Source organism: Pteropus vampyrus, unplaced genomic scaffold, assembly GCF_000151845.1.
Source record: "Pteropus vampyrus isolate Shadow unplaced genomic scaffold, Pvam_2.0 Scaffold301, whole genome shotgun sequence".
Lineage (NCBI taxonomy): Eukaryota > Metazoa > Chordata > Mammalia > Chiroptera > Pteropodidae > Pteropus > Pteropus vampyrus.
Genome location: NW_011889082.1, coordinates 1,896,563 through 1,924,228, shown reverse-complemented (window position 1 = coordinate 1,924,228; position 27,666 = coordinate 1,896,563). Strand labels below are relative to the sequence as shown.

At 34.2% G+C, this 27,666-nt stretch overlaps 1 protein-coding gene across 7 annotated transcripts in view; it reads right to left on the bottom strand.

Moving 5' to 3' along the window:
• RFX3 (regulatory factor X3) overlaps positions 1-27,666 on the bottom strand; it is a 254,136-nt gene that overhangs the window by 20,894 nt on the left and 205,576 nt on the right. For all 7 annotated transcript variants that reach the window (XM_023521268.1, XM_023521263.1, XM_011376666.2 and 4 more), the window contains 7 exons: positions 26,670-26,782; positions 22,722-22,837; positions 22,131-22,285; positions 18,148-18,245; positions 14,840-14,989; positions 11,414-11,622; positions 6,886-7,039 (listed from right to left, as the gene is read on the bottom strand). In XM_023521268.1, the coding sequence (XP_023377036.1) occupies positions 6,886-7,039; positions 11,414-11,622; positions 14,840-14,989; positions 18,148-18,245; positions 22,131-22,285; positions 22,722-22,837; positions 26,670-26,782 (995 nt within the window). The remainder of the gene's footprint in view (positions 1-6,885; positions 7,040-11,413; positions 11,623-14,839; positions 14,990-18,147; positions 18,246-22,130; positions 22,286-22,721; positions 22,838-26,669; positions 26,783-27,666) is intronic.

Sequence of the window (27,666 nt, the reverse complement as noted above, 5' to 3'; positions counted from 1 at the left end):
AAGCTTACTCTGTGGTCAGGGCTACCAGGCTAACTTTTTTCTAAGCAAAAAGCCCAGCGGTGATGGACTTTGCTGAAGAGGACAATGTACTGAAATTTCTTTCTTGATGTCTACAGTGACCATTTTAGTTCTTTAAACATGTTAAGAAATCCTGAACTTCTATTTTCTTCTCTTTTCCCTCTTTAAACTCTTTAGGAAAACCAATCTCTAGTTATAAAGCATTCATAAAAACTCACCTTCATACACAGGTTCCCTGAAATATTGACAGGCACATTCTGGGGAAAAGGAACGCTTCTTAGTCTAGGAGCTTTGTTTTCCTGATAGAGAACTCTAATATGTCAACCATAAAATCCAAGAAGAAATCCTATAAATTGGTAGTCTATCTTTCCATCATTCTTTTGTGCTTCCTTCCTTGAATGAGTATTTTTTTGAGCACCTGTGTTTAGACCACAATTATAAGCAAAGCTCTGTTCCCTGAAGAGGCTGAGAGGAGAGGTTACAGCTCAAAGCAGGCAGGGGAGGAAACCAAGTATGGGAAGCTAATGAGCAGGGATCCCAGAGGGAAAGGGTTGTGGCCCTGGTCTGCAGAGTCAATAGGTGCTTTTCCCAGAGCAAGGAGAGAAAGAAACAGAATAACAAACCAGGAAAGAGGAGGAGAATGGGAGAACTTCTACAGAGCCAATTCTTAGGAACTTGGAAGATGAAAGTATAGGAGAAGGGCCTCCCACGTCTCTCCTCCACGGGGTCACTTTTACAATTTATTTTCAAGTTGTCAGAATTATGTCCTGTAGTGGTGCAGATTTATAGCTAAAAGCAAACTACAAATTCTAAAAAAATTCTGATTTAGGTCTGGTATGTGGGTGGGTACAGAAGAACTGAAGGGTGTAATTTGTTGTTATTGTTGTTTTTCTGGCAGATTTTGCATTCCAAATGCAATTTGCTGAGACTAATATTCCATTTAGTTTGTATATTACAAACTTCTACTAACAAAAAGTGGAAAGGGGAAGGGAGGTGGGACTATCAAGATGCATCCTGTAATGGCAGAGGAAAGAAGCTTGGAACAAAATAATGAAAGCTTACATGCTAGGCATCTGGTTTGTGTATAATTGTGAGTGTGTGTGAGTGTGGGGTAGCTGTACTGTACAGATACAGATAAAAATAAATAAAGCGCCTATTCCAAAACTGCCTACAACAATTTACACAGTGAAAAATTAAAATGGGATTGAGCCCATTTGACTGTTTAGAGCGAGACCGTTCTACTTTTCTACAGTTAGCTCTACCACTTGCTAATTCTGATTTGGGGCAACTTTCAACCTGTTTCCCTCATGGGTGAAACAGGGACACAAACACATCTCTTGCAAAGTTTTGGTGAATACTGAATGAGAATGGAAAATGCCTAGTGCGGTGATTGTCACAAGGCCAGTCCTCAATTAGAAAAATATCAATAAATAATAATAAGCTTTATTATTAGTAATAAATGCAACTTTTGACAAGTATGCATTACATTTTCTAAGCTATTACTATTCTAAGATAGCTTTATTTTCTGAAATGATTTTTAACTTATGACATGATTCATTCCTTTTAAAATATTCTATAATACTTCGGCTGTTCCATGGGTGCATTTTCAGTATATTCCCCACTTACACTAGAATAATGTTCATTGAAATTAATTTTTATTAGTTTGGTTTTACTTTAAGCATCCATGCTTACCTATCACAATTATACTTCTATCAAATTAGACTTTTTCACTCAAATTTTATCCTAAAAGCTTGCCTGTTAAATTATTGCTCTTCTCCAGTTTGTAGGTTTTGAAGATTTTTTTCCTCTTCTACTCTGAGTACATCAACTTTGATGAATTCAAGATATTTTTCTTTTGTTGGTAAATCCTTAAGGGTTCTTCAATTTTTTTCCTACAAGTCTTACTAAAATAATATATTTTATATTTGTATTCACTATTAAACAATTAAGGCAACTCTTGATTCCTATTTTTTATTTAGAAAAGTTGGTTATATAGGTGGCTTAAATATAATATTAAATAAGTATAATTAAATTGCTATAAAGATAATTTAAATATATTTAATAGATTACATATAAAAGTGTTTGTTATAGAAAATAATTTTATGTACCAATCAAAATTTATAGATTCAGTGAATATATTAATGGACTATGTATAATAAAATATAGTATACATACCATAAACTTCCAAATTGATTCAACTAGTCATAAAATTCAAATAAAAGGACATTTTTCTGCTCTATTTTTCTTGTCAGAGCTGCATAGAAAGCCTCATGATATATATTTTTTTTAAGCAGGTGTGCAAACAGATGCAACTTGTTTATTTTATTTTATCCGTACTCTTAACATTTCACCACTGCCAGAAAGACAATGGACACATTTATAATATTTAAATAAAAATTCGAAAATTACATAAATTTTGGCAGTAAATAAATCCTGTTTCCTTTTTGTCATTTAGGCAAAAATAATGATAATGAAATTCTGGAATGGCGAATGTCTTTTAAATAACTTACTAGTCAGTATTAATGTAGTAGCAGATGATCATTAAAATGAAATGGAGTTGTGATGCTGTTTCATTGAAGGGCTCCATTCTCTAAAAGTCTTCAACAATTAAAATGATAGTGTTATAGTGAACACAGAAGTAATATTTTATATGTTTGTATACTGCGTCTATATGTAAAACATGTATTGGTCTCTCTTGCCTTCCCAACTCATGCATTGAATTCACATTAACGACAAAATACAATAATTGTCCTTAAGGTATTTCGAAAGGGAAAACTTTTTTCCTTGCTTCTAGATCTATTTCGCTATCTGAGTTGAGGAACATGCCCACAAATTTCCTAAAGAAAGCACCCACAAAAGCAAAACAAAGTCCAGCTAAGTTTGTGACTATTTTCCAGGTTCTCCCACACTGATTTCTGTACTGTTCTTGCTCCAATCTCACCCCATTCTGCAGCACATAATAAAAATTGTAGATTAACAGCAAGAACTCTGGTGCCAAACTGCTTGCTTTTATAACCTGAATTTATAACTTTGCAGCTATGTGACTTTTGAGCAAGTTATTTGAAGGCTCTATGTCTCATTTCATCATCTGTAAAATAGGTTAATAATAATATTTGCTCATAGGGTTGTTGTAAGTTGAGTTAATGTATATAAAGCACTTAGAACAGTGCTACATGGGTGTTGGCTTCACCTGAATTTTTTGGCTTTCCATTCTAATCAAATTCTCTTATCTGCTGAATTTGATGGGGGTATATTTGGTCTCTCTGGTGCATGAACCTCAGATTTCCCATGAAAATTTCCCCCTTGGCCATGCTCCCTTCCATTTCAGGCAGGAACTATGCACATAATTCCCTGTGCCTGCAGTGGTTCTCCACCCCTTACCTCCAAATTCTCACTATCTTCACATAGTTAACTCCGTTAGATCTCACTTTAAACAACTGTTTTTGAGAGAAGGCTCCCCTAGTCCTCCAGGCTAGAATAAGTGCCTCATGACCCTGTTAATTTTTCTGTATAGCACTTATCAGAATTTATAGTTATGTAGTGATGTGAATATTTAATAAATATGTATCTTCTACTAAAATGTAAGCTTCATGAATGCAGGGTCAAAATTTTTTGTTCATCATTATACCCTATAATCTTTATAGTGTTTGGCCTAGAGGAGGTCTATGAGAAATATGGGTTAAATAAATGAATAAATTAATTTCAGAGATAAGTCTTGGGTTCAACATAAATGAAAATGATTTGTCCAAGATTACACTACTATAAACGACAGAACTATAAGTAGAATTCAGTTCTTCTGATTCAAAGTCTGCTATTATTCCCAGGCTTTAAATCCTAAACTATACAAAGAACCCTGCAATTTCTGTTGTGCGAGTTCTAGAATAAAAAGTAAAAGTACAAATCAGAAAGTATAGATCTAAGGTAGTCTGGGGAAATTGGGCCTCCCTATGTAACTGATATTTAGGATATGAAGCAGGAGTTAGAGTGGGCAAGGAGAGCTGGGACAGAGGGTTCCAGGGAGGAAGAACCATTTACACAGAAGTCCGATGATGAGAGAAGCTTGGTGAATAAGAATAAGATTGCTGTGATTGCAACAGCAAGAGTAGAAAGAAGGGGCTGAGGTATGATCAAAGAGGCAGGGCCAGACCTTCTGTACCAAAGAAAGATTTCTGTTTCTTAACTAACAGAATAGAAAGCCACTGAAGATTTTAAGCAGGGATAACACAATCAGCATTGCATTTTCATGATACTGACTGCTCTACTGGGGCAGAGGTGTTGGGAAAAAGCAGACTGAACAATTCATTGGATATGAGGGTCTACTAAAAAAGAAATGTTAAAGATGACACTCAGGTATCCAGTATAATCATGGAGGATTGTAGTATCATTTACTGAGAAAGGGCCATTAGTAGACAGATGAACAGTTTCATTTTATTAATTGTATAATAAGTTCTCAATAAATAGTGACAATTATTGTTTTTGTAGTTGCTGTTATTGATGATTCAAAATCATTTAATGTGATTGATGGTAATGGATTTCAGTGGATGTTGTCCTGAGGTGTTGCTCCCACTGTATACATGGCACTTCTGGACTTGGTGTTTGGAAAGGGCAGTCACCTAAGGGGCTAAGAGTGCAACTGAGCCTTGATATGAAAAAGTCTCTTCTGCCTCCAATCCAATTTCTAGGGAAGGCTTAGTATAACATGTGAGGACACATGAGAAAATAGCATTCCTTTTTTTTTTTTCAATTTCCTTCTCCTTTTCCAGGAAGCAAGACAGTTTAGATATGATAATATGACCAGTGCCAACCTGTTTATCATGGCTAACAGGGGTATGAAGCATCGATGTTGTATGGGGAGATCAAACTTATAAAATTAGCCTTAACTGGCCTGGGCTGAATAATGTATGAGCAGAGATAGCTCAAAAGATTTTCCTATAAATGGGGTAAGGAGATAGTAAGCAAAGAAAGCTTAGATCTTTGATATTACCAAAGGTGTTTCATACCTTATTTTCTGATCTAGATTTTATTCCTGTCATATTTGTGCTTCATTTGGAAATCTGCCATATTCATTTACACTGTCTAGAGATATATATATATATTTTTTAAAAGTAATGTCTATTAGAATGATTAGTTGGCAGTATTGACTATGTAAGGCCACCATCATTTTCATTCTGGGGAGCCAGCATTGCCTGTAAAAGCCAACAAGAAGCAATGGGAAGGTTGCTGAGCCTTTGCACACTGTGGCTTATAACCACTGCCTTTGTTCCCTGAAGATGCCAAGAAAGCAAAGGCCATTTAGTCACATGGTGCTAATGAGAATTGCTGTTGTCATTATCCTGATTACCCTATTACAGAAGTCCTGAAATATATGAGGTAGGTGGCAAATGTGTTAAATATGCCAAAAGGCATGTCTATTTCAGAAGTTTTAAACCCTTGGTTGAGAAATTTTACAGTACTTAATCTACTTGCCAACTGGGCATTTTGCAACAAGGCATCTATAAAAGAACTAAAGAAAGAAGCATTAAGGGGAAGTCAAATATAAGAAAAGTCCAGTTGTTTTGGTCACATGAGGTCCTGCTTACAATTTAAAAGCTACAATGATTCTTGCTTAGTCACACACATATATAATTGGCATCACTTAAGCACAATCACCATTAAGGAACATCATAAAAACACATATAGAAAAGCATACAACAAGACATTTTAAAGAAGAGAAAGAAAAGAATATTTTAAAAAACATTCTGAATAAGTTTAACATGTATTTTATTTATATTAAACTACTTATAGAGGTCCTTCAGGTATTTTAATGTATTTTTAAATTATACTTTTACTATCATATTTATTAAACTAGGAAAAGAATTTCACATTTATTTTCATGTTTTATTTAAAAAGGCACATAAACATAGTTTAAAAATTAACTTTTCTTCTTTACTGCTTGGGTTAATTTGTAATATTGCCTAACCTGGTATAATCTATCAAGAGCTCAAATAATCCCAATTCAATACAATAAAACGAGCCAATGCTGAATCATTTGAGTATGTGTACCTATTCCTAATTATATTTACAAACTCTTGTTTATATTAACTTTAGGGTTTTAGCTTTTTGACACTTGTTGAAAAGACATTTTGCTTACTATCTAAAAATTCTGAAGAGATTTTTTTCTTCACATCTTTAGTGATTAGAAGCATGAATTTGAAAATCAGAATGAGTATTCAAAACAGATCTCCACCACTTACCACCTATATAACCATTTAATCTCTCTGTCTTAGCTTTCAACTTGAATCTTAGATGCTCATTTGTAAAACAAGAAGAAATAGTACCCATCTCTAATAGTTAAGTGTTAAATGCTTTGTTACATTTAAAGGGCTTAGAACTGTGTCTGGCACATAGTAAGTGCCCCCAAAATGTTAGCTATCATTATCATCATTATCATTGCCTTCTAAAATGGAATTATTCATTTTAATTTTTGGACACTGGGAGATATATATTTAACACTACAAAATATATATTTAACTTTTCCTCTGTATTCCTAGCCTTTAGTTTTATCAGGAGCACCAATCTTTCTTATTTTCCATTCAAAAAAGTTTTTTTAGTCCAGTGATTTTCAAACTTTTCTTTTAGAAACCTTTATAACATATTGAAATATTTCATGAACTTCCATATAATATAATCTATAATTTTAGAATTCATTGATTAAGAAAATACATATGAACAAAGAGATTTAAGGATTCCTTGAAATAAATCCATAGCCCCTTCAGGGTCTAAGGCTTATTGGTTAGGAACCATTGTTTATATCAATAAGTAATATATTTAGACTAAAATGTAATTCAGGTTAAAAAAAAACAAACATGTCGGTTGTCGCTCTCTTACCTCGCCCATGACTGCTATGGGTGTCTCTCCTGTTGCCTGAGCAACACGATGCTCTACTAAGTAGAACATATACTCATCGTAGAGTAGACGGATCAGGTGGAAGGAGCCAAAGCTAGCAGCACTACGCAAGGTTAGGTCCCGAATAACCATTGAGCTGTTCCAAGAGAAAAGAAACACATACAGTCAGTATTAGTGACCAGAATGACAGTTCAATTTACTTTTCTTCTTAAAAGAAGTTAAGTTGGAGGTCTGAAAGGATGATATGACACACAATCTGCCACAGAATAATTTCATTATTGAAAGCAGTTGGCTCGACTCTTTGAAACAGGGTGGTAAAGAGGACATCCTGAGACTTGGTTAATTTTTATTAGAGCCATTTTACTGTCATAGGTAAGTCTGCTGACTATTAAGCTCCCAAATGGGTCAGAAATGAATATAAAATATTTTTGAAAGGTTGACAACTCATCATCACCATAAGAAAAAGCAACTCAAAGCGAAAACCTTATTGAGGGTTCAGCACTGTGTTACCGCCTCTCAGTAATAGTGATTTTAGTGTACACTTTGGGAAAATATATATTTGCACCACACTGAAGTTTCAAAATATGCTAGGCAACATTCTTTCTGAGGAGGTGAAATGTAAGCAGGAACTGGACTGATGTGAGAGAGTGAGCATGGGAACATGTGAACTTTCTCAGCAAAAAGGAGAGCAAATGCAAAGATTTTGAGGCAGAACTACGTTTGATGTGTTCAAAGAACAGCCAGGAGGCTAGTGTGGTTGGAGGACAGTGAGCAAAGAGAAGAATACGCAGTGGGGTCTGGATGTCACCAGCAGCACTAATACCAACTTCTGTTGGAAAATGAAAGACAAAAATCTCCTGACTTTCAGTTATAATACCTAGTTACCGTTTAAAAATACCGATTAGCATGCCATGAAGTTACTGTCATGTTTGAAAAAGAATCAGTTGAATTATATTACTAATGCTATGTTTATTTTATTCTCTCTGTGTTGGGCCTCTGCCCTATGAGGCAAGTATGAAATGACACAATTAACAGTTTAATTGGAAACCTATTGTCCGATTTGGACTTCTGTAAGGTATTTGCAAAAATTGACTCCATTGAATTTCATGCTGCTAAATTACTACGAATTCAACTCCTTTTAAAATCAGTTATAAATGTTAAATGTTAATTATTTTATAATGGATGAGAAATACCCTTGCATACTTATCTTATAATTCATAGTGTGGAAACTGAAACATTTACCCTAACACATATACTCAATCTACCCTAACACGTATACTCAATCTTTGTGTATTTGGGGGTATATCACACCTTTCCTAAGAAGAAAGGTAAGAACATCATACCAATGACCCCTATTTGAATTCTTTTGTTTCAAATAATGCTTACAGTTGATTCCCAAAAACTATTACTTTTTGGAATATTTATATATTCTCCAGTTGTAGGCAAACTAGGTTCCTTGTGCCCCTTTTCAAATCATTATCAAAGCTATAAATTTTATTCCTTAAAAATGGAATATTTGGTTGACCCTCAGAGTGGCCCTGAGGAACGCTGTGTTCTGTTATCCACAAAACATGCAAGCTGAGAAATGGCCCACATAACTTCTCCATTTCTGTTCAAGAAAGACAGATTATTTTTTTTTCCTACCTCCCAGGGAGCTAACAGTAGCCATTCAAAGCCAGGTTAGGCAAAGAGAGGACCCCATTGAGAAAATAAGGTGTTTGCAGAGATATATCAATTGCCAGTTGATATCATAATCCTTTGTCAGTCCATTTGTATATTTGTATGCATGTAAGTATATACACAGAATTTTAGAAATTATGAGATTAACCGACTTCAGAACATCAAAAGTCTGTATACGTGACTGCCAAATTCTTATTATAATGCCAAAAACATTAAAAAAAATACTCTGCAGTTCTGTTTCTTTGATGGTTTGTGAATGCGTTTGCATTACTCAATGTGTTCTTATGCCTTAGTTAAAAAAAAAAAAAAACAGTTCCTATTTTAAAGGATCTTAAGTTTCTAAGCTATTGACTTTGCCTACCAGCAGGAGGTATGCATCTGTCTGAATATGCCTTTCTTTCTGTTGCCCTGAACTGTATGCCTTCAAGTCTTTTTGAAATGAAAATAATAACCATAATAGTGTCTAATAATAACAACCCAATTATCCCCAACTCAGGGAGGACAGAGGGCAGACAAGTGATGATCTACTGGGTTTGTATATCTGCAAGAACAAGAAATAGAAGTAAGTAATTTTCTCTCTTTTCAAGTTACCTGCAACAGATCTCTGTGGAGATGAAGGCTCCAAAGGTGCATTTCTAAAATGGTATCAACTGAATACAGGAAAAAAATATAGGAAGGAGTAAGGGTAGGTCTGACATAACAACATAAGAAAGCGGTAAAAATAAAAAAAAAAACCTTGCTTTTTCTGATATAGAGGATGTACTCTGCTTTTGGTAATACAGGTTTTGGAACAACCAGCTGGTATAACTTCTGTTTTATTAATCACTCATGAAGCATATATATCATCTATATAATTTTCTGGGGAAAAATATGGATGAATAAAAAATCAACTTGGAAACAAATGGGGAAATACCTGAAATCTTCTTAAGAAATATTCCCAAATTAAAATTTTGAAGTCTATTATTTTTACTACTGTTGCTGCATCTACTTTGAGCACTGTGGCAATTTTCTAAATCTTCCCCATGTATCTAGAGAAAACACATTTCTCATGAATACCCAGATCTAAACCTAGCACTGGCTTTACTGAAGTATACCCATGGGTCACAGAGTCAGACAGCACCTTAATAAGGTGCTTCTCAAATTATGTGGGCTAAAGGTATTAAATATATGTGAGATAGAACTATGGAATTAGACTTTCAAAAAAACAAACAAAAACCAAAAATCTAAAAACCAAAAGCACAACAACACAAAACTGGCAGGCTTTCTTTTACTGCATTTGATCCTGGGCTAGACACTAGAAAACTATTTTCAGAGTATAAGGATACTCTATCTCTTAATTAAACATATATAGCAGACCCTACAGCTCTACTTCTGTTTAAGAAATAAGAATTAGACCAAATCAGTTACGAAAAAAAGAAGTCACTTACAATAAAAACCAAAGCAACTACCATCATAATTAAAAGATCTCTGATTCCATCTTTATAAAGGTGATCTAAACAAGGTGGAAATCCTATCGTTTGGGCTTACTGGGCTTACTGGGTTCCTAAACCTCATTACTTTTTATTCTTTCTCTCCTCACAACTGGCTTTGGATTCACCACTGATGTCCAAATGATAACCATGGTGTACCCATAGTCACTGTCAGTGGTATGTCCTGTGGTTACTACTTTCTGACATGTGCATGGCTGCACAGGATCGAAATTAGGGACCTGCCTAAACCTGAAAGTAGATGTAGCTTTCAGGCCCAAGCCAGTGGGGCCATCTTTATCAAAAGGAGAAAAATGAACTCCCACATGAAATGGAACACCATGTGTCAATTCCATCCCAAGTATATTTGGTATATATGTCAACCTAGGCTCTGTTTTTAACCCTTGGGGCGGACCTACAGTCAATAGCTCATCCCATTTTATATCATATATCAGGTAATCTGAAAGCCTTTCTTTTCCAGGGTTCTTCAGTGTTCGAATTGGACAATAGGTTGCCAATTAAACTGTTAATTGTGTCATTTAATATTTGCCTTGTAGAGCAGATATAAATATACATTTATATCTCCTTTATTTGAGTCAAAAAGTGATTCACTTTGTATTGTTTACTAGATCACTGGATATTAAACTGGCTATGCATTAGAATCATCAGGAATAAGTTTTTGAAAAATTAATTTCTGATTTATTCCCAATCACTACTTTCTATCAAGATTTTGATTCAGTAGGTTTTGGGAGATACCTAGATTTTTTTTTTTTTTTTACACTAATTCTGATGTGCAACTAAGTTTGAAAATAGCTGTAATCAATCAAATTAAGAAATTAACTAGATGGTTCTGTGCATGCATCAGAATCAGCATTTTCAAAAGCACAGATTGCTGGGTTTCTGATTTTGGTACAGTCCACAGAGAGACCTGAGAATTTGCATTTCTAACATGTGTCCAAGCGATAGTAGTGCTACTGGTCTTTGAGAATCAATGAATCAGAGAATAAAAAGAAGAATGGTGCTAAGTCCTCAAGAAAGAAGCTGGAAGATGCATGTCTCCAGATGGACGGCTGGAGCCCTTTTCTGTCTGTGGCTGGACGTGTTATCTAGTCTGGAATCTTAGATGTTTCCATCTGAGAATTCTAGGACTTTGAGGCTTTCTTTTCCTAGCAGAAAGCTAGGAAAGCTTATTTCCATAAGCTTCCTGGTACAATTCCGTAACGCTGTCCTCAATGAGTTGGGTTGAAGATAATCACAATAGGAATTTTCTTCGCTTATCTATTTTCTTTCGTCTGGGGAGCATGTACTTATACACATATTTGCCGACTATGAAAAACAAAGCTTAGGAAAGACTGAGATGATACCTGTAGAAAGACCATTTTAGCAGAAATTGCCTGGCAGCTTTAGGAAAACTGGGTCTGCCTTCATAGGGCTTCAGTGCTTGCATCATCACATTGTCAAGCCATGCAGCCCACTGCTCCAGGGTGCTCTGCTGCTGAAGAGTCATCTTGAAGTCTGTTTCTAGTCTCTGAACCATGTTGTCATCACACTGGCACACCCAGGAAGCCTGCTCCTGGGACAGTACACGGAAAGCAAAAGAAAAGTTCAATTCAGCATCTTTTCATTGAATGTCACCACACAAACTATATGCATGAATAGGAAATTATAATGAAAGCTTCAAACAATTTAAATGAATTAAAAAAAATGAAAATGAACAACTACTTGTCAGTTGTTAAGGAAACTGCTATCACCTTTGTGCATGAAAAAATGATGTGACATAAAAGCATGACTCAGTTTTGCTACATTAGCTAGATTGTGTGAAAGACTAAACACATGATTACTTAAGAAATATAGAAGCCTGAACCTATGGTATGTAGGGTCTTTCATTCTATTCAGTTTTTATACTGCTTTCAAAAGTTCTATCTTTCCCCTCACCCCCAATCAGAGAAACTTTAAAGCCAATTCATTTGAGAAGATTTAGGCTAATTCAGATGGATAAATAGATTTAATTGGCCAAAAGTGGCCCCTTAGGACTCAAATTGAAACAAACTCTGAATAGTACTAGGTAGAAACATATGCTGTATGACTTTTATAGACTCAGAACTAGAATCTCAAGGGCTGTCAAAGTGAGGCTATGAATACAAATTAATTCACAGAACTCAAAACAACAATAACAACAACAAAAATACTTTTGAGAAAATGTAGACATGCTACCGGCCAAGATATTTTATTATTACAGTTTTCCTTCTGATTCTGATTGGGAAGTTTCATGTTTGGTAATAGCAATGAAAATAGGAACTTCCAAGGCTACTTTTTAGTGGCTGCCAGAAGTTTTATAATGTTTCCAGTGCTATGTTGTTTTTTTAAGATTAAAGAAAAAAACCTATACTCTCAAGGTTAGAATTATTTGGTAATATAGTATTTGACTAAGAGTCAGAAAACATGGATTTTAATATAGGGCCTGAATCAACTAAACTGACCTCAAGCAATTCATTTAATTTAAGTGGGCTTCATTTTCCCTAAGCATAAAATTAGAGAAATAAAATGTGACAATAATTTTTATGCTGGGTTCATTGTGCCCAGACAATATTTTCAAGATAGGTTCCTGTGTGTATGCGTGTGTGTGTGTACGCATGCGTGCATGTGTGTGTGTGTGTGGGTGTCTGTGAAAGTCCTAATTCTATACCCAAAACATAGTAAATATGTGTATATTTTTCTGTAAAGAGTGTCTATATCTTTCATTCCATCTGTTCTCAGAGGATGAGTTCATTCAAATCAACAATTTCAACTGAATAAATACCTAATCTCCATCTTCTGGTTCCAGCATCTCTCCTGATTCTACAAACTTTACTTATTCAAGAGCTATTTCAGTAAATTATATAAATGTCTAAGCACTACACTGTACACCTGAAACTAATAAAGAGTGAGAGAGGGAGAGAGCAAAAAAGAGGAGAGGGAGAGGGAGAAGGAAAGGGAGGTACTTCAAAACGCACACTCTATTCACTTTATTTCTCCAGGGAAATCTATAATTTCTTCTATATTACCAGATGATGATATCATCTACTATCCTTCTTTCTCTTATCTAATTAATCATAAATAGCTTCTGATTTTACTTCATAAATACCACTTTTAAATATTTTAAGTACATTTAAATGTGACTACAGAAAAATTGAAAATACAAATAATCAAAAAAGAAACAAAATATTAAGAATATCTAAATGCTAAAATTAAGAGATAACTACAACATGCTAATTTATAGACATTTTTATATGCACATTTCATATAAATTGTTTGACTTCTTTCACTTAGCATAATGTTTTTAAGTTCATTCACTCTGTAGCATGTATCTAAACTTCATTTTGTCTTATTGACCAAAATTCCATTGTGTGGATATACTACATTTTGTTTATGCATTCATCAGTTAATGGACGTCTGGGTTGTTTCCACTTTTATGTAGCTAATGTGAATAATACTGCTATGAACATCCATGGACAAGTTTTTATGTGGACATATTTTAATATCTTTTGGGTTATATCTAGGAATGAAATTGGTAAATAATATAGTAACTCTATGTTTAACCTTTTGAGGAACTGTCAAACTGTTTCCCAAAGTGGCTGCAGCATTTTACATTCCAATCAGTGTATGAGAGTTCTAGTTTCTCCACATCCTCACCAACACTTGCTACGATCTGTCTTTTTGATTATACTCATTTTAGTGTGTGTGAAGTAGTATCTTACTATGGTTTTGATTTTCATTTCTCTGGTAGATAATTATGTTGAATATCTTTCAGGTACTTATTGGCCATTTGTATATCTTTTTTAGAGAAACACCTATTCAGATCTTTGCCCATTTTTTAATTGTTTTATTTTTGGGTTATAATAGCTCTTTTTTTGTGATTCTAGTACAATTTTAAAAATCAGATATAGAATTTGCAAATAAAGTCTCAACTCTGGTTGCCATTTAGCTTTCTTGATGGCCTCTTTTGAAGCACAAAAGTTTTTAACTTTGTGTTCAGTTTATGTATTTTTCTCTTATTGTTTGTACTTTCAGTGAGCAACGACACTTTATACAGTAACAACTACTTTTATTACTTTAGTATTTGAAGTGAAATATTAGTTGGGATCCCATAATAATATTCCTAAATTAGCTATTTTTTTAAGTGTAATTTAAAGTACAAGTGAGTAGTCTGATCACAAGGTTAAAATATATATTTTTCATTTGGATAATCAAAATAACCAAACATTGCACCTAATTCTTTTCAAATGAACAAACACCAGAAACCAATAGCGAACTCTGAAATAGAGTCATTCTTAGTTCTTTCACAGTGCGGCACTATTAAGAACAAATGTCCCTTGCATGTTACAGTGCTAGGGGCTTTATGTATTATGAAATATGTAAACAATAATCTAAGATAAGTTTTATAAAGTAGGGAAAGTAAAGCCCAAACAAAGCAGTTCAGTAACTTGCTCAAGCTCCCACAGCTAGGAGACTGAAGAATTTAATCTCCTGCCTAACTTCAATGACTGTGATCATCTTTACTCCACTAACTATTCAGCAAACCCTGGTGACATATGTTGCCGTCTAGTGCTCTAAATCTTGGCAGACTTTAACCACAAAACAGAGGAGCAGTAAAGTCACAGCTGAGTAAAATCCTCCTCTTTTGGGACATTGTGACTATATATTCCGCCTGTGTATTGATGTAACTATGAAAAGAAATATGAGGATCCTAAGTAAGAAGTAAAATTGGGTGTCTTTTCTTAAAAGACACATTTTGTCAGAAAACAGAATACCTGGACATTGGCAAAGTCAACACGGTTGAGGTCATTGAGCATCTGGTTGATTTGAGAAGTGTTCTGAAGCACTGCACGAGCTGCCTGGGCCAGGTGATTGAGCGACGTATATCTTCGCAGAGTCTGGGCAAAGGCACTTACAGCGGCAACCTGTAAAGAAATCCAATTCAACTGGGATTTTTTTTTCACTCCAATAAAAGAGACCACTACAAATGTTCAAATCTTTATGTCCTTGCCAAATTTTAAATGTTTTCTTCTGATACGTATTTCAAATTCATTTGGCGAGAGAGCTTACCTATAAAGTATAACATTTAAATCCTTAAACCAAGTATTATTTTCCTCTTGAGTGGGTTGAGGTCAAGACTAAAACAAACTCCCACATTCTTTGACATCTGAGTGCAGCATTAATTAAACCAGTCTTACAAGTAACTACTCATCCATGGCAAAAAATGACTTTGTCTAGGGAAATAGAAAAAGTGTTGATTTTCTTTTCTTTTCTGCTCTCTGTACTCTAAACTAGGCAAATAATTTTTTTTCTTTTTACTTGGAAAACTAAACCATGCAGCCTCACTTCCTAAAATGGATTAAAAATATACTTTTCAGAGCACTATCATTCAGACTCACTCTTATTACCTTTATTTTATAGAAACCTGGGTAATTTTAAGGTGAAACAAAGGAATTCATAATAGCCTTTATTAGCAAATACATAGCTAATAAACATTGGATACAAGCAACAATAACTACTCTTTTTCAGAATTTAAATTTCTGTAAAAGGGCCAGCCAGGAAATTTCCATGTGCCTTTCAAAAAATCTACTTCCTCCCTTATCTCTTCTGCTCTGTGCCCGGGAAGACTGACCTGAATGTACTACATTAACCTCCTCACTTATACTCTGGCTTCCAGTTGGATTTGGCCAAGACAGGTCCTGGCAGGAGACTGAAGGATGGGAATAATGAGTGGTCAAGTATTTATCTCCCTATAACCTCTGCTCTCTCTCTGTTTTGGCAAAGACAACTTTCTTTTTTTAAGGCCCCTGTATTGTGGCAAGAAGAGGATCTCTTAATGTCGTACTTTCACCTCTTTCCCCTTCAGAAACAGGAATTTTCAGAGCTTCCCTCTACTGCTTGTCCCGGCGTGCTTTACCCTTCTTTTTCTTAGCTCTGTTCACATCTTAGGAAATAGACCCTTATTAAACTCTCTTCAATTATTCTCCCATTTGGATATATCATATGTTTCCTGCTACAACCCTGAATGAATCAGGTTACAATTAAATATATCAAAGACAATGCCAAAAAAAAAAAAAAAGTCTAGGTAAATATCTAAATCTCATGATCTCAAGGAAACTTGTTACAAGTACAATAGATCTAAGGAGCATTTTAACATATTTACAGGAAAATATGGTATGGTATTAAATCACTATGGATATAGATGAAGCAATTAATTAGTTTGCTGACTGGTAGAGGGTATTCACAGGTCAATGGATGCTCTATCTTGATAGTGAGATGTTTTAGGACTATGTGGAACTTGGGAGAAAAGTTCACATGCTCTCAAAAAAGTCTTACATTTTTTCAATTTCTGTAGTTTATATTAATCAAGTACATACTATGTGCCAGGCACTGTGTTAAGTGCCTCATATATATTTCCTTGGTCAAGTCTCATAACCATCCTACTAGATACATATTATGACTTAAAGAGGTCAAGTAGCTTGCTCAAGGTCACACAGTAACTATATTACAGTGATGAAACATGAATTCAGGTATAACAATGGAAATCATAACAATGGCCAGTCATAATCTAATTATGCTGTTTCCTCTGTCAGGGTAGACTGTCTTCACTGACTGAATGTCTAGCTGAAAAAAGGCTGTACATCAGTGAGAAGGAATAACAGAAGGTGTCCTCCACCAAGGTAAATAAAATCAACTCTGGAGATCAGTGAGGTGGCCAACATTACAGCTGGATTGCTATCATATGGGATGGCGTTGGGAGGGGAGGTGCTTTCAGCTATTTGAAGTATTTTTATGAATATGACTGACTGCAAATTGGAAAGCATTCCTCTGACCATCGTAATCAAATAGCACCTCCTTTTTTTGCCCACCCCAGTGTGGCACTCTAGAACAGCACTGTCATGGAGAACTTTCTACAATGGTGGAAATGCTCTACATATGTGCTGCCAAATATGGCACCTACCACCTGCATGGCGCTATGGCACACTTGAAATGCAGGTAGTGTGACTAAGGAACTAAATTTTAATTTAATTTAAATTAAAAAATTCAAATTTAAATAGCCACATGTGGCTACCCCTACTGTATTGACAGCATGGTTATAAAATACAAATATAAAAATCTTTGTTACATGGTTATAAAATACAAACATAAAAATCAGTTTTAAATGTTCTATACATTATATCAACATTTTACATAATGCTTTTTCATTGGACACATAAAGCAAAAATCTGAGGTGGAAAATCAATGAAATGTTTCTTTCTGTATGTTTTAGAGATAGAAAGTGTTGTTGCAAACTGTTAGTCAAAGCAGAAAGAACTGGGAGCTACTTATGTTCCCAAACAGACTTGTCAGCTACAAGAGCTTCAATCTATCAACTATGCCCCCAAGATAATGCATATTGTTGGAGATTAACAGTGGATACAGTAATTGACAAAAATCCATAAACGAAATTTTTGGTACCAAAGTTTAGACGGAATTAGTGCAATCTTGCCATGGGTATGCTCACAGATTAACCTCAAGTAACATGGTTAGTAGGGGACAAAATGGAGAACAGAATTCATATCTCTAGCTAAATAATCCACATTCCTGATATATACTAATCAATTATGAGATAACTGTTCACTTTAAGAAATGATTACTTGATTCACAAAATCATTCTCCCATGTTAAAAAAATCCTGAAAAAAAAAAAGAATATTAATTTACACGAATTTTTCACAACATAATGAGTACAGTTAGGGACTTAAAAAATCTAAAACCCCTTTACATAAAAACTATTTGAAAATTCTAGGCTATTCTTTTTAATATTTGAAATAAGGAATCTGAAATATATATATTAGAAAAGGACTTATAAATATACCACACTTAAAATATTTCTCTGGTCTTTTTGAAAGGAGCATTAAGAAAAACATCCCTTGTACAGGTTCTTTGTTACATAGTTACAAAATACAAATATAAAAATCAGTTTTAAAAGATCTATATATTATATCAACATTTTACATAATGCCTTTTCATTGGACACATAAAATTCACAGTTCAGAACAATTTCCTAAACACAAAAGAAAAAGCAAAGATATAAAAGCCTACCTTGGTTTGTATCATTCTCTGTGGAATATTGTTCATGGCATTGGAAAGCCAACCTTCAAGGCTTTTAGCAAAATTTCGAATGGCTTGGGTCAAGGCACCTAAATGTTAAAGAATAAAAGCAAAACGAAAAAGATACCAAAGAACATTAATCTTTATGCCAGACTAAGGGAAAACATACATACATGACATATGAAATAGCACAGAACTTATATTGTCCTCATTGATGAGACTTTATTTAGCATTATTCCTAACTCTAAAAGCATCCAAGGATTACATTTTGAGTCTTTTTTTTCTTCTAAAGCTATTTTGTTCTCAGATACTTATGATACTTTGTTGAGAAATGAAAATATTCAAACATTTTTGCTTATTGCAACATATACCAGTTGTGAATATACTTATGGAATTTTCTATCTTAGATAAAACACTTTTCATTAACATCTCTGTGCTTAAAGGCTATTTTCTTTATAAGTTCTTCATCTTGATTTTTCAAGCTCTTAGTCTAGTTTCCTTTTCTTAGTTAAAAAGAAGATAATGTAAAGCTTCCTCTCCTTCTCTAGGCATCCATTTACGCTAGAACACATCAATCAGAGTAGTTGCCACTCACTGTTGTTGAAAGTAAGGTAAAAATTAAAATTGCCTAACTTGAAAATTTTGGATAATTATTCTCCATTTCACTTGGCAGGCAGAGATAAAAGGTCAGTATAATAAAACTGCTGTCACAAAAACCAATATTCTTAAGATATTCCTAAAATAGTCCATTCCATATTCTTCACATATCTGTTAAAACCCGAAATAGGGATAGGTCCCATGAGAGTAGCTTTTTATGGTGGTCATAAAATTAGAGGCATCTCTGACTATTTTACAAGAAGGGATTGGTTTACTGGGATTGCTATATAATAGAAGACAGAATTCTTCTCTTGTTCAAGTAATTCAGTCAATAGCATTTTACTTCATCTGTGCTCAAGGCTCTATAATGTAGGGAGCAGTTTTAGACATTTAATAAATCTTTGTGGGTTCCCTATAATATGGGTAGGTATTACAATTGGTAATCTCGTATAAGAAACAGAGAAGTTACATTTTTTTCCAAGGCTCCCAAGAATATTAATGTTAACGATAGGATTAAATTCTCTGGTTTTTCATTCTGTGCTGAAATGAGTCTTACGTGCTTCTCTATTACTTTTGTTAAAGCAGGATTAGATATAATTTAGTTTACTCGAGTTACTTGCAAATGATATAAATGTTACCAATTCAATAATAAAAACAACTATTTTTTTAAATGATTTATTTAACTGGTCAAATGACAAAAGAGAAATTAAAATGGCTAAATTTTGATTAGGAAAAACACTCAAGAAGAGCAGACTCTTAACTATGATAATCATTTATTGGAAACATCAAGTTGGAAATTTCTTGAGAAGTAATCTTTTGAAATTTCCAAAGCTTTCCACTTTAGCCAAAAAAGAAAAAAAAAAAGAAAGAAAAATATTTTCCTGTTGTCTTATGTACTTAGAATCATGGAGGGCAGGCATGAATGGAAATGAAAAAGAGTGAAAAAAGATTAACAACGCTTTTTGAAACTCAGTAAATTTTTTTGCATGATTCAATTTGGCTATCTGTATTTTGCATTTTCTCTAATATATAATAATCATTTAAGCCCCAAAAAACAAGAATTGGGAAGGGTTACTTTAAAAATTTTAATATGAATCTTGTTTTATCTAGACAAATTTGATGATAGGGATATTATAAAATAAAAATATATTTCTCGTATATCAAATGATTTTAAGTTTTTACTTTTCTGTACTAAATATTTTGGGCCACCTTTAATCATACCTCATTAGACATTTAAGTATTACCAGTTGAGTTCTTATACAATTCTTTACACTTAACTTTTTGTTCATTTTCAGATAAGTGTATTTTGGAACATAGTAATTTCAAGCTGACTTTAAATTAGTGTGATATGCAGACTTTTTTTGTCTAAAAAAAGGAATCCCATCTGGACAGTAAATGGTAGAGTGAAGTACTAGTAGCCACAAAATTACAATTTTTAAAAATAAAATTATGCTTGCTCTCTCTACAGGGGTTCACACCAGATCAAATTGTGCACATTAACTCTGACAACTTTTCTCATGAATGGATGGTTTGAAATTTAAAATCTATTCTAAAGCTAACTTGTTCCAACCTGCTCATGATTAATATCAAAATGCATACAATCAGAAAGTAGCTATCTACACTGTAATTTAAGCTTTATTTTGTTGTAGAATGGGAATTAAATTTCCAAATTTAGTTGGCACATTAATGTATCTTATAATTTCAGAGAAACTATAAACTATACTTATGTGGAAATTCCTGAAGTTGCATTGTCTGCTGAATGTAGAAATAAACTACTTGACAGAATAAATTGGTCAAAATTTGCAAAAAACAAAGGTCAAATATACTGTGCATTTAAAGTTAACTAAATTGATACATGATTTAAGTTAGGAAACTGTTCAACTTGTAAGTTAATCTTGTGATGCTAACATAGAAGCAAATGATTTTAGAATTATTTCATGAATATTGATGTTGTTGATTTGCCTTAAAAAAGAAAATGCTTACTGACATCTCTTCTCAGATCTCAAGAGAGAAATTGTACATTGGTGGTAAGAGCCATAGGTTAATGAGCTACCTTATGCAATTAAACATCTCTAGAGATCATAATTCAGAGCAAAGGCAGCAAGACAAAAACAAGGAAAGTCAGATTCTAAAACATAAATCAGTAGAGAATTTACACACTGAAATTTTCCATGACAACATCACTTCCAATTATTTTTTTTAGTCGGGAAACTCGGTGTAGATAGAGTAGAAAACATTAGCAATTTTATAAAAAATGTGAGAAAATGGCAGCTGGATTTTTTTCAAAAATGAATTTCTATATAAATATGTGTGTATGTTCACTGATATTATATGCAAATATGTAAGCAAATATTTCAAGGAGGTGAGGAATATATGAAGTAACTCATATCTTCCACAGTTATCTATCATATTTAGAAAAAAGAAGGTATAAATATACAAACATTAGTATCTTCAGCTTTTGTTTTAATAAATCCCTATTTAAATATTGTCTGGAATAATTTAATACAAATCAACTGTGAACAGTGTACCTGAAATACATGGTTGCCAATTTCACAAGCTAAAAGACTGCTTTTATCTTAATAATGTCATGATAAAGTAGAAATTCTGTTCTATGTCTTTAAAGCTAAGGTCACTAGTACATGCTCATAAAGATGTAGGCATAAAATCATTCCAACTGCCTCTAACACAGTATCCATAGGAGCGTTTATATTGACAGCTGCAGAAAATAGCTTTGTTTGCTACAAGGTAGTTTAGAAAGCAACCATCGCTTGAAAAAAAGGTAATCTAAGTTATCTATGTAATTCCTATTTGCTTCATGGTGGGAATACAATGCTTGTGTAGTTACATAGATTTTTCTCTCAAAATGCCAGTTAACCATTACTGTTAATGGAAACTGCATTTGTAGTTCTTAACAAGATGTAGGTGACAAAGTAAATGCTTTTATAAAGGAATTCAACTTCAGTGGAAACCAAGATAAATTCATTTCAAATCAAAAGCAACCATGAAAGAGGCTGGCCTAGCAATTAGATTTCAAAAATTTTTGGTTTTACAAAGGGAACTATGTCCTTGGGTTCAATAATTTTTACATGATTGACTGGTCTGGGAGTGTTCTTGCAATTAGTCATTGGGCTGTCACATCCATAGGTTAGCTTTTCTTTCAGAAAGAAAACTACTAAAGATTGAAAAACAGATATTTTTCCCCTGTTACTACAGTTCTGCTCTAGGCTGTTTTCAGGCAATACTCTGTGTTGCTTGTTTTCTATTTGGCAAATCTAAATGAGATTAGAATCACTCTAGATTGCAAGGTCACTACCCCAAACTTTCTGGGTGGAATGTATGAGAACAAAAGCATCCGTACTTGTCTGCATTTAACTTACTAGGAATAGGTCTAAGGACGTCGGGGATGAGAATCTCCACCAAAGCCTGGTACATCCCATGGTCACAGTTACACATCCATTTCAGGATAGACTCATGTTTGCACAGAGTTATCAGCTTTGCTTTCGGAAGTCGACTTTCTATTTCACTCAGATTGCTGGTGTGAATAAATGTAGCAAATGAATAGATGGCAAATGAGGATAAAAAAGAAAATGGACTTTAAAAATAGTTTTAGTTTATCAAATACTACTGAGGTTAGAACTATACCACCATTGTACAGGTGCCATATGACTGGATATATATAACACTCCCCCAGAGCTGCCTATGCACGTCAATACTTTCTCATGGTATAAAAGGCAGATATGATGCTAACTCCATGAGGATGAAATAACTCTACTGCAGTCCCCCAAATCAATAAAATGGGAGCTATAATACACACGCTGAACCCTCAAGAGAGCAGTTTGTGGTTTATTTCAATCTATTCATTTAATGTTATCAGGTAAGGTTCACAACTGGTATACATATTTCTAAGTTATTAGCTGTGACATCTACTCAGCCATGAAAATGGATTGGAAAAGCATATTGATTCTGACCTTGATTCAGTAATGGTAGTGCCGTCAGCTGGAGTAGAGGGAGAATAGCGCCAGAATGTTTGCCACAATTTTTCTATCAGGCTAAACTGAAGATTCACAACAACGTCCAATATTGCCTAAAAAACAAAAAGGTTACCGGTATTACCATATAATACTTCTTATGGGGATGTGTGAGGAGCACATAATGTAACGGGACTTAAATGGTAAAGATATCTTTGGGTTCATAAGTTAACATGGTGAAACTAGACTAAATCGTGCCAGTGGAAGTGAGGAAACAAAGGAGATTAGCTAGGGGAGAAAAAAAAAAAGCAATTCTTGAAGGATTAGGCAAGTAACTTGCATTCCTCTCATAATGGCCTCATCTCCCATCCTCACTTTCACCTCTCTTTTTCCCCAGTGTCATGCTTGCTTCCCTTCCTCTCCATTTTCTTCTCTTACTCCTTAAAGACCCATTGTTTCCTTCTGCCTCCAGAGTTGCTGCCACTCTTCCTAGTCTCAGACTAGAAAGGGCACAGGACATAGATTCAATTCACATCACTCCTCACTAGGCTAGGTGTGTCCACTGGCCATCGAAGAGGCCAGAACTGGGTGAACGATGTGGAGGTGCTTGTGTGTGGCAGACAGGGTTAAGGCTGACCATGGATTGCAGAGTGTTCCCAGCCAAGCTGAAGCTGGGGCAGAAAAAGAGCACAGTAAGCACCTGTCTTTGCTCACACTAAGCCTCCCATTAAATCCTACCTCTGCGCAGTACCTTTCGAGAACAGCTTTAAGACTATCGCTTTTCTAACTTTGGGGGTGGGGTTTCACCTCCCCCTTCTCCTTAATTTTATCCCCGAGAATTATTTTCCAGTTGCATCAAAGGCTTTTTTTTTCTTGATGACGCTAAAATCTGCCACTTTCATTAACTTTTGATGATCACATTTAGTTTCACTCTTCCACTGCAATTAGTTTGTAAATTTACCTTCAGATAAAAGCAGTTACTAAACCAACCAAAGAATAACTTGTTTGTGCAAGGAACATGTGATTCTATGATTATTTCGAGCATAAAAGATGGAAGCTGTCAGAATAATTGTTTGATGTCCTCAGCACTGAGAGCGAGGACAGGTAAACTAGCCCAGTTAAAATCTACAAAATTCACAGAAACTAAGAGACAACAGGAAGCAATTGAGAGAGTCAATCTGAGTATTTTAGGCAAAAAGAGGAATCTGTAATGTCATAGTTCTAGTTTATGCTACCTGCATAGACTGGTCTTATGTATGATACAGAGACTAACTGCTGTTCTACACAAAAACAATCTGAGACAACTTCAAATATTAAGCAAAATCTGTTTGGAGCATGTTCTGGAAACTGGTAGGAAATGTTACAAGTAGTTGGATAATGAAAATGGAGAGAAGGGGTCAAATTAATTAACATACTCCTCACCCTTTTATATCAGCAACTATGAAAATGCAAGTGTAAACCCTGAGATTAAAGGGCATATAGATAGATGTCCCTTTCCCCAGGCCAAAACCAAAAGCTCCACCAGAGGCAAATTCTTACAGCTGCTTTCTTAACTGTAGCTTAGGAACATTCCAAAAGATATCTCTTAATGAAGAAACTATTAATATCTTATAGAATATCTTATATGTCTCTATCTATAAGACTGCTATAAGAACACTATGTGTAGTGTAAAAAATATATATATTACTGTTGTAGCAACATGTGCAGAAAATTACACTTCTACCTAAAACTAGTGATACTTACAAAATAATTTTGATAAATGAATTGTGAGAATTTCAAATAACAGGCAAAATAGGTATAGCAATATTTCTTTAAAATACATACTGTAGGAAATATGATAAAAATAAAGAATTCAATATATCTTAAATTCAGTATCTCTTCAAATTAAATAATCTCTGATTCTTCTGAAAAGGACATGCACATCGGCCTCTTGAGGCAGTTTTACAAATGACTCAAACATTTTATCATTTGTCCATCCACCCACTTTCAAATATGTTCATACTAAAATATATAGGCAAATATATTTTAAAATAATCCATATTCTACTGGCTTAGAGCAATGACTATTTATAGGACTGGATATGAGATTCAGGTAGCTGTACTTCAAAAGTTTGTAAGTTTGACAGGGAAAAATATTAGAATTCTTCATTTTTTATATTTGCTGCTATGTCCCATGAGAGATGGCATAAATGCTGTAAACTATGAAATAAATGGGGATCAATCTGTGGACTGTCATGTCCCACATAAATTATCATTTACATCCCTATCTCTTCATATGGAGTATGCCTGAAAATTGGTACGTTAATGAAAATTCTGTAATCCAAAGAATATTTTCATCTTATTGGGGGAATTTTTCACTTAGGATACTCTTACTGTACAGTCTTTAGTATTGTGAATAACCAAGCTTCAACTTATATTTTGAATAAATATGAGAAAATTTAAAAAATCCAAACTATATTTTTGTAGGCTGCTTTGCTTAAGGCAAGGTTCACCTGAACACAAGAGAAATAAGAAATTGCTTAGAGAATCTTTCTAGAAATCTTTATTAAATACACATGATATTCATGTAGAAAGAAACTTTTTCTAGATATTTAATTATCGTCCAGAAATTCTCTAATATTGAGAAAAGCACAGTCATCAGAGAGAAATGACAATTAAGTGTCTTTCCATCATTCCAAGAAATGTTGGGAACAGCCTGGCAGGATATGTTAAAGAACACTTTTGGCACATGGTTTGTTACTAAAGACAGAGCTTGTCCTTGGTTGTTAATAATCTAGCACCCTTGACAAGCACTCTGATTTTTTCAAGCAGTTCTTATTTCTGGAGTGGGAAAAAAATCCGTGAATGCTATGAGCTGAGACTTCTCACTGTATACTGCATTGTCAGCAATTAGGAGGACTGCGTGTGAAACCCAAAGGATTATCTTTTACTCTCAAGTAGATCACAAATAGCTCTGGAATAAAGCTACTTAAATTCTAAACAGACTCTTCTTTCAAAAGGAAAGGCACTTAGGAAAACTCTTACTGCAACAACATTATCCCCCTGGTACTAGGGAGGTGCAAGTACATTAAAATGCTGGCTTGGAGAGTGTTCACCTCCTGGAGACCATGTAGCCAATTGTAGGATATTCAGAAAGGGAGTAGGAATAGGGATGGACAACACCAGGAGAAAACTTAATTAACCACAAAAACAAAACAAACAAAACTGGGGTCTCAGTGATCTATGGAAGGAACACCTCAAGTGCTTTATTAAACATTTCTAGAAAATATTTTTGATAGAACTACACACTTAGGGTATAAAATTCAAAATGTAAAAAGGGTATATTGAAAAATTAGGTCTCTTTCCCTGGATTCCCAGTTACCTAGTTTCCTCTCTCATGTTCTCTCTTCTGGAGAGATGTATGTACATGTTCTTTTTCATTCAAATGAGACTATGCTATGCACACTGCTTTTCATTTTCATCTTGCTTTTTACTTTAAACATTAATCTTGAGCTTGTTCCATATTAGTACAGTTAGAGTTGCCTGTTCTTTTTAATGGCTGCATAATATTCTGCTCTATAGAGTGCACCATATTTTATTTATTCAGTTTCCTATTAGATATTGAAGTTATAACCAATCTTTTGCATTAAAAACAATAATTCAATAAGTTCCTTTGAACACTTATCTCTTGACCCATACATAAAATTTTTCTAGGACAAAAATCTGAAATGGAATTGCTACATCAAAGGATTCATATTAGAAAAGACTAAGATTGAGAGTAAAATTTATTCTCCCTTTCCTGCATTCCTCACTTCTCTACTCTGAGACAAGATGAAAAATTAACTTATTAGTGCTCAAAGAAATATGAACTAACTTCATCTGTCCTCCAGAAATAAGTTTGATTATTTTGTTTTAGCAAGTTGTCTAGCAAAACTTAGCATGTGCTTGTAATATGTTTGAAAAGACTTACCTCACAGTGCTCTCGATAAAGACTCTGCAGTGACTTGATATCCTCAAAGGTAGTACCATCTGGCAGAGAAGAGATTTCAACTTCTCCAAACTCTGGAAGTGCTCGAGATGCATCTGTTACCATGACAACACAACAGAAAAAATCTTTGTGGATGGTGCCAATTACAGATTAAAGAAGGAAAATTTAAGAAGACTAAAAAGAAAAAAAATTAAAGGTCAGAGGTCCAAAGAGTAAGGATTTTTGATATTAGTATTTGCAAGCAGAACTTGAAAACATCATTGGCACAAAAAAATAGAGGGAACATAAATATTTACTTTGGAGAAAGTAAACTTTCACTATGACTATACTGGAAATAACATATAACAGTGTCTCTTAATATAGGGCCACTATTAAAAGAAAAATACATCTCAAGCTGGCCGGTTATCAATTTTAGCTATTTTTACTATTATGTTAGATAAGTATGTAAAAAATAAATCTAGCTTTAAACTCATTATGCTCATACCTCTTACATAATCATAAACCACAAGAGCTACAAAATAAATACAAAGAAAACTACAAAAAAAAAAAAAAACATTAAACTTAACAACATTAATTTGATGTGATGGATGATGCTGTTGTCCTGTAAGTAAATTATCTCTCACAACATAAATATGGTATTGACCACTGTGACACGGGATCTTTTGAGTTTGACAGGCCTATACCAACATGTACTTCATGGTGGCTGGTTCTCCCATTACTCTCTTCTGCATGCAAATGAGTTGTGAAACTTTCCTCCACACAGAGCACTAGGACATCATTCAGCCTTCCCTTGGGATGAAGGCATAATTTACACAGTAAGTCTCTCTCCGTTCTTTTCTAATTAGCTCTGGACAATTAATGCAAAACACTTTGGTGCCTGCCTTATCATAAAGTCAAATATGAATGTAGAAACTAAAATTGTGGGACAGTATTCCTTCTAGTCTTATAGGTAATCCTGAATATGCTTTTATCTTTTTTA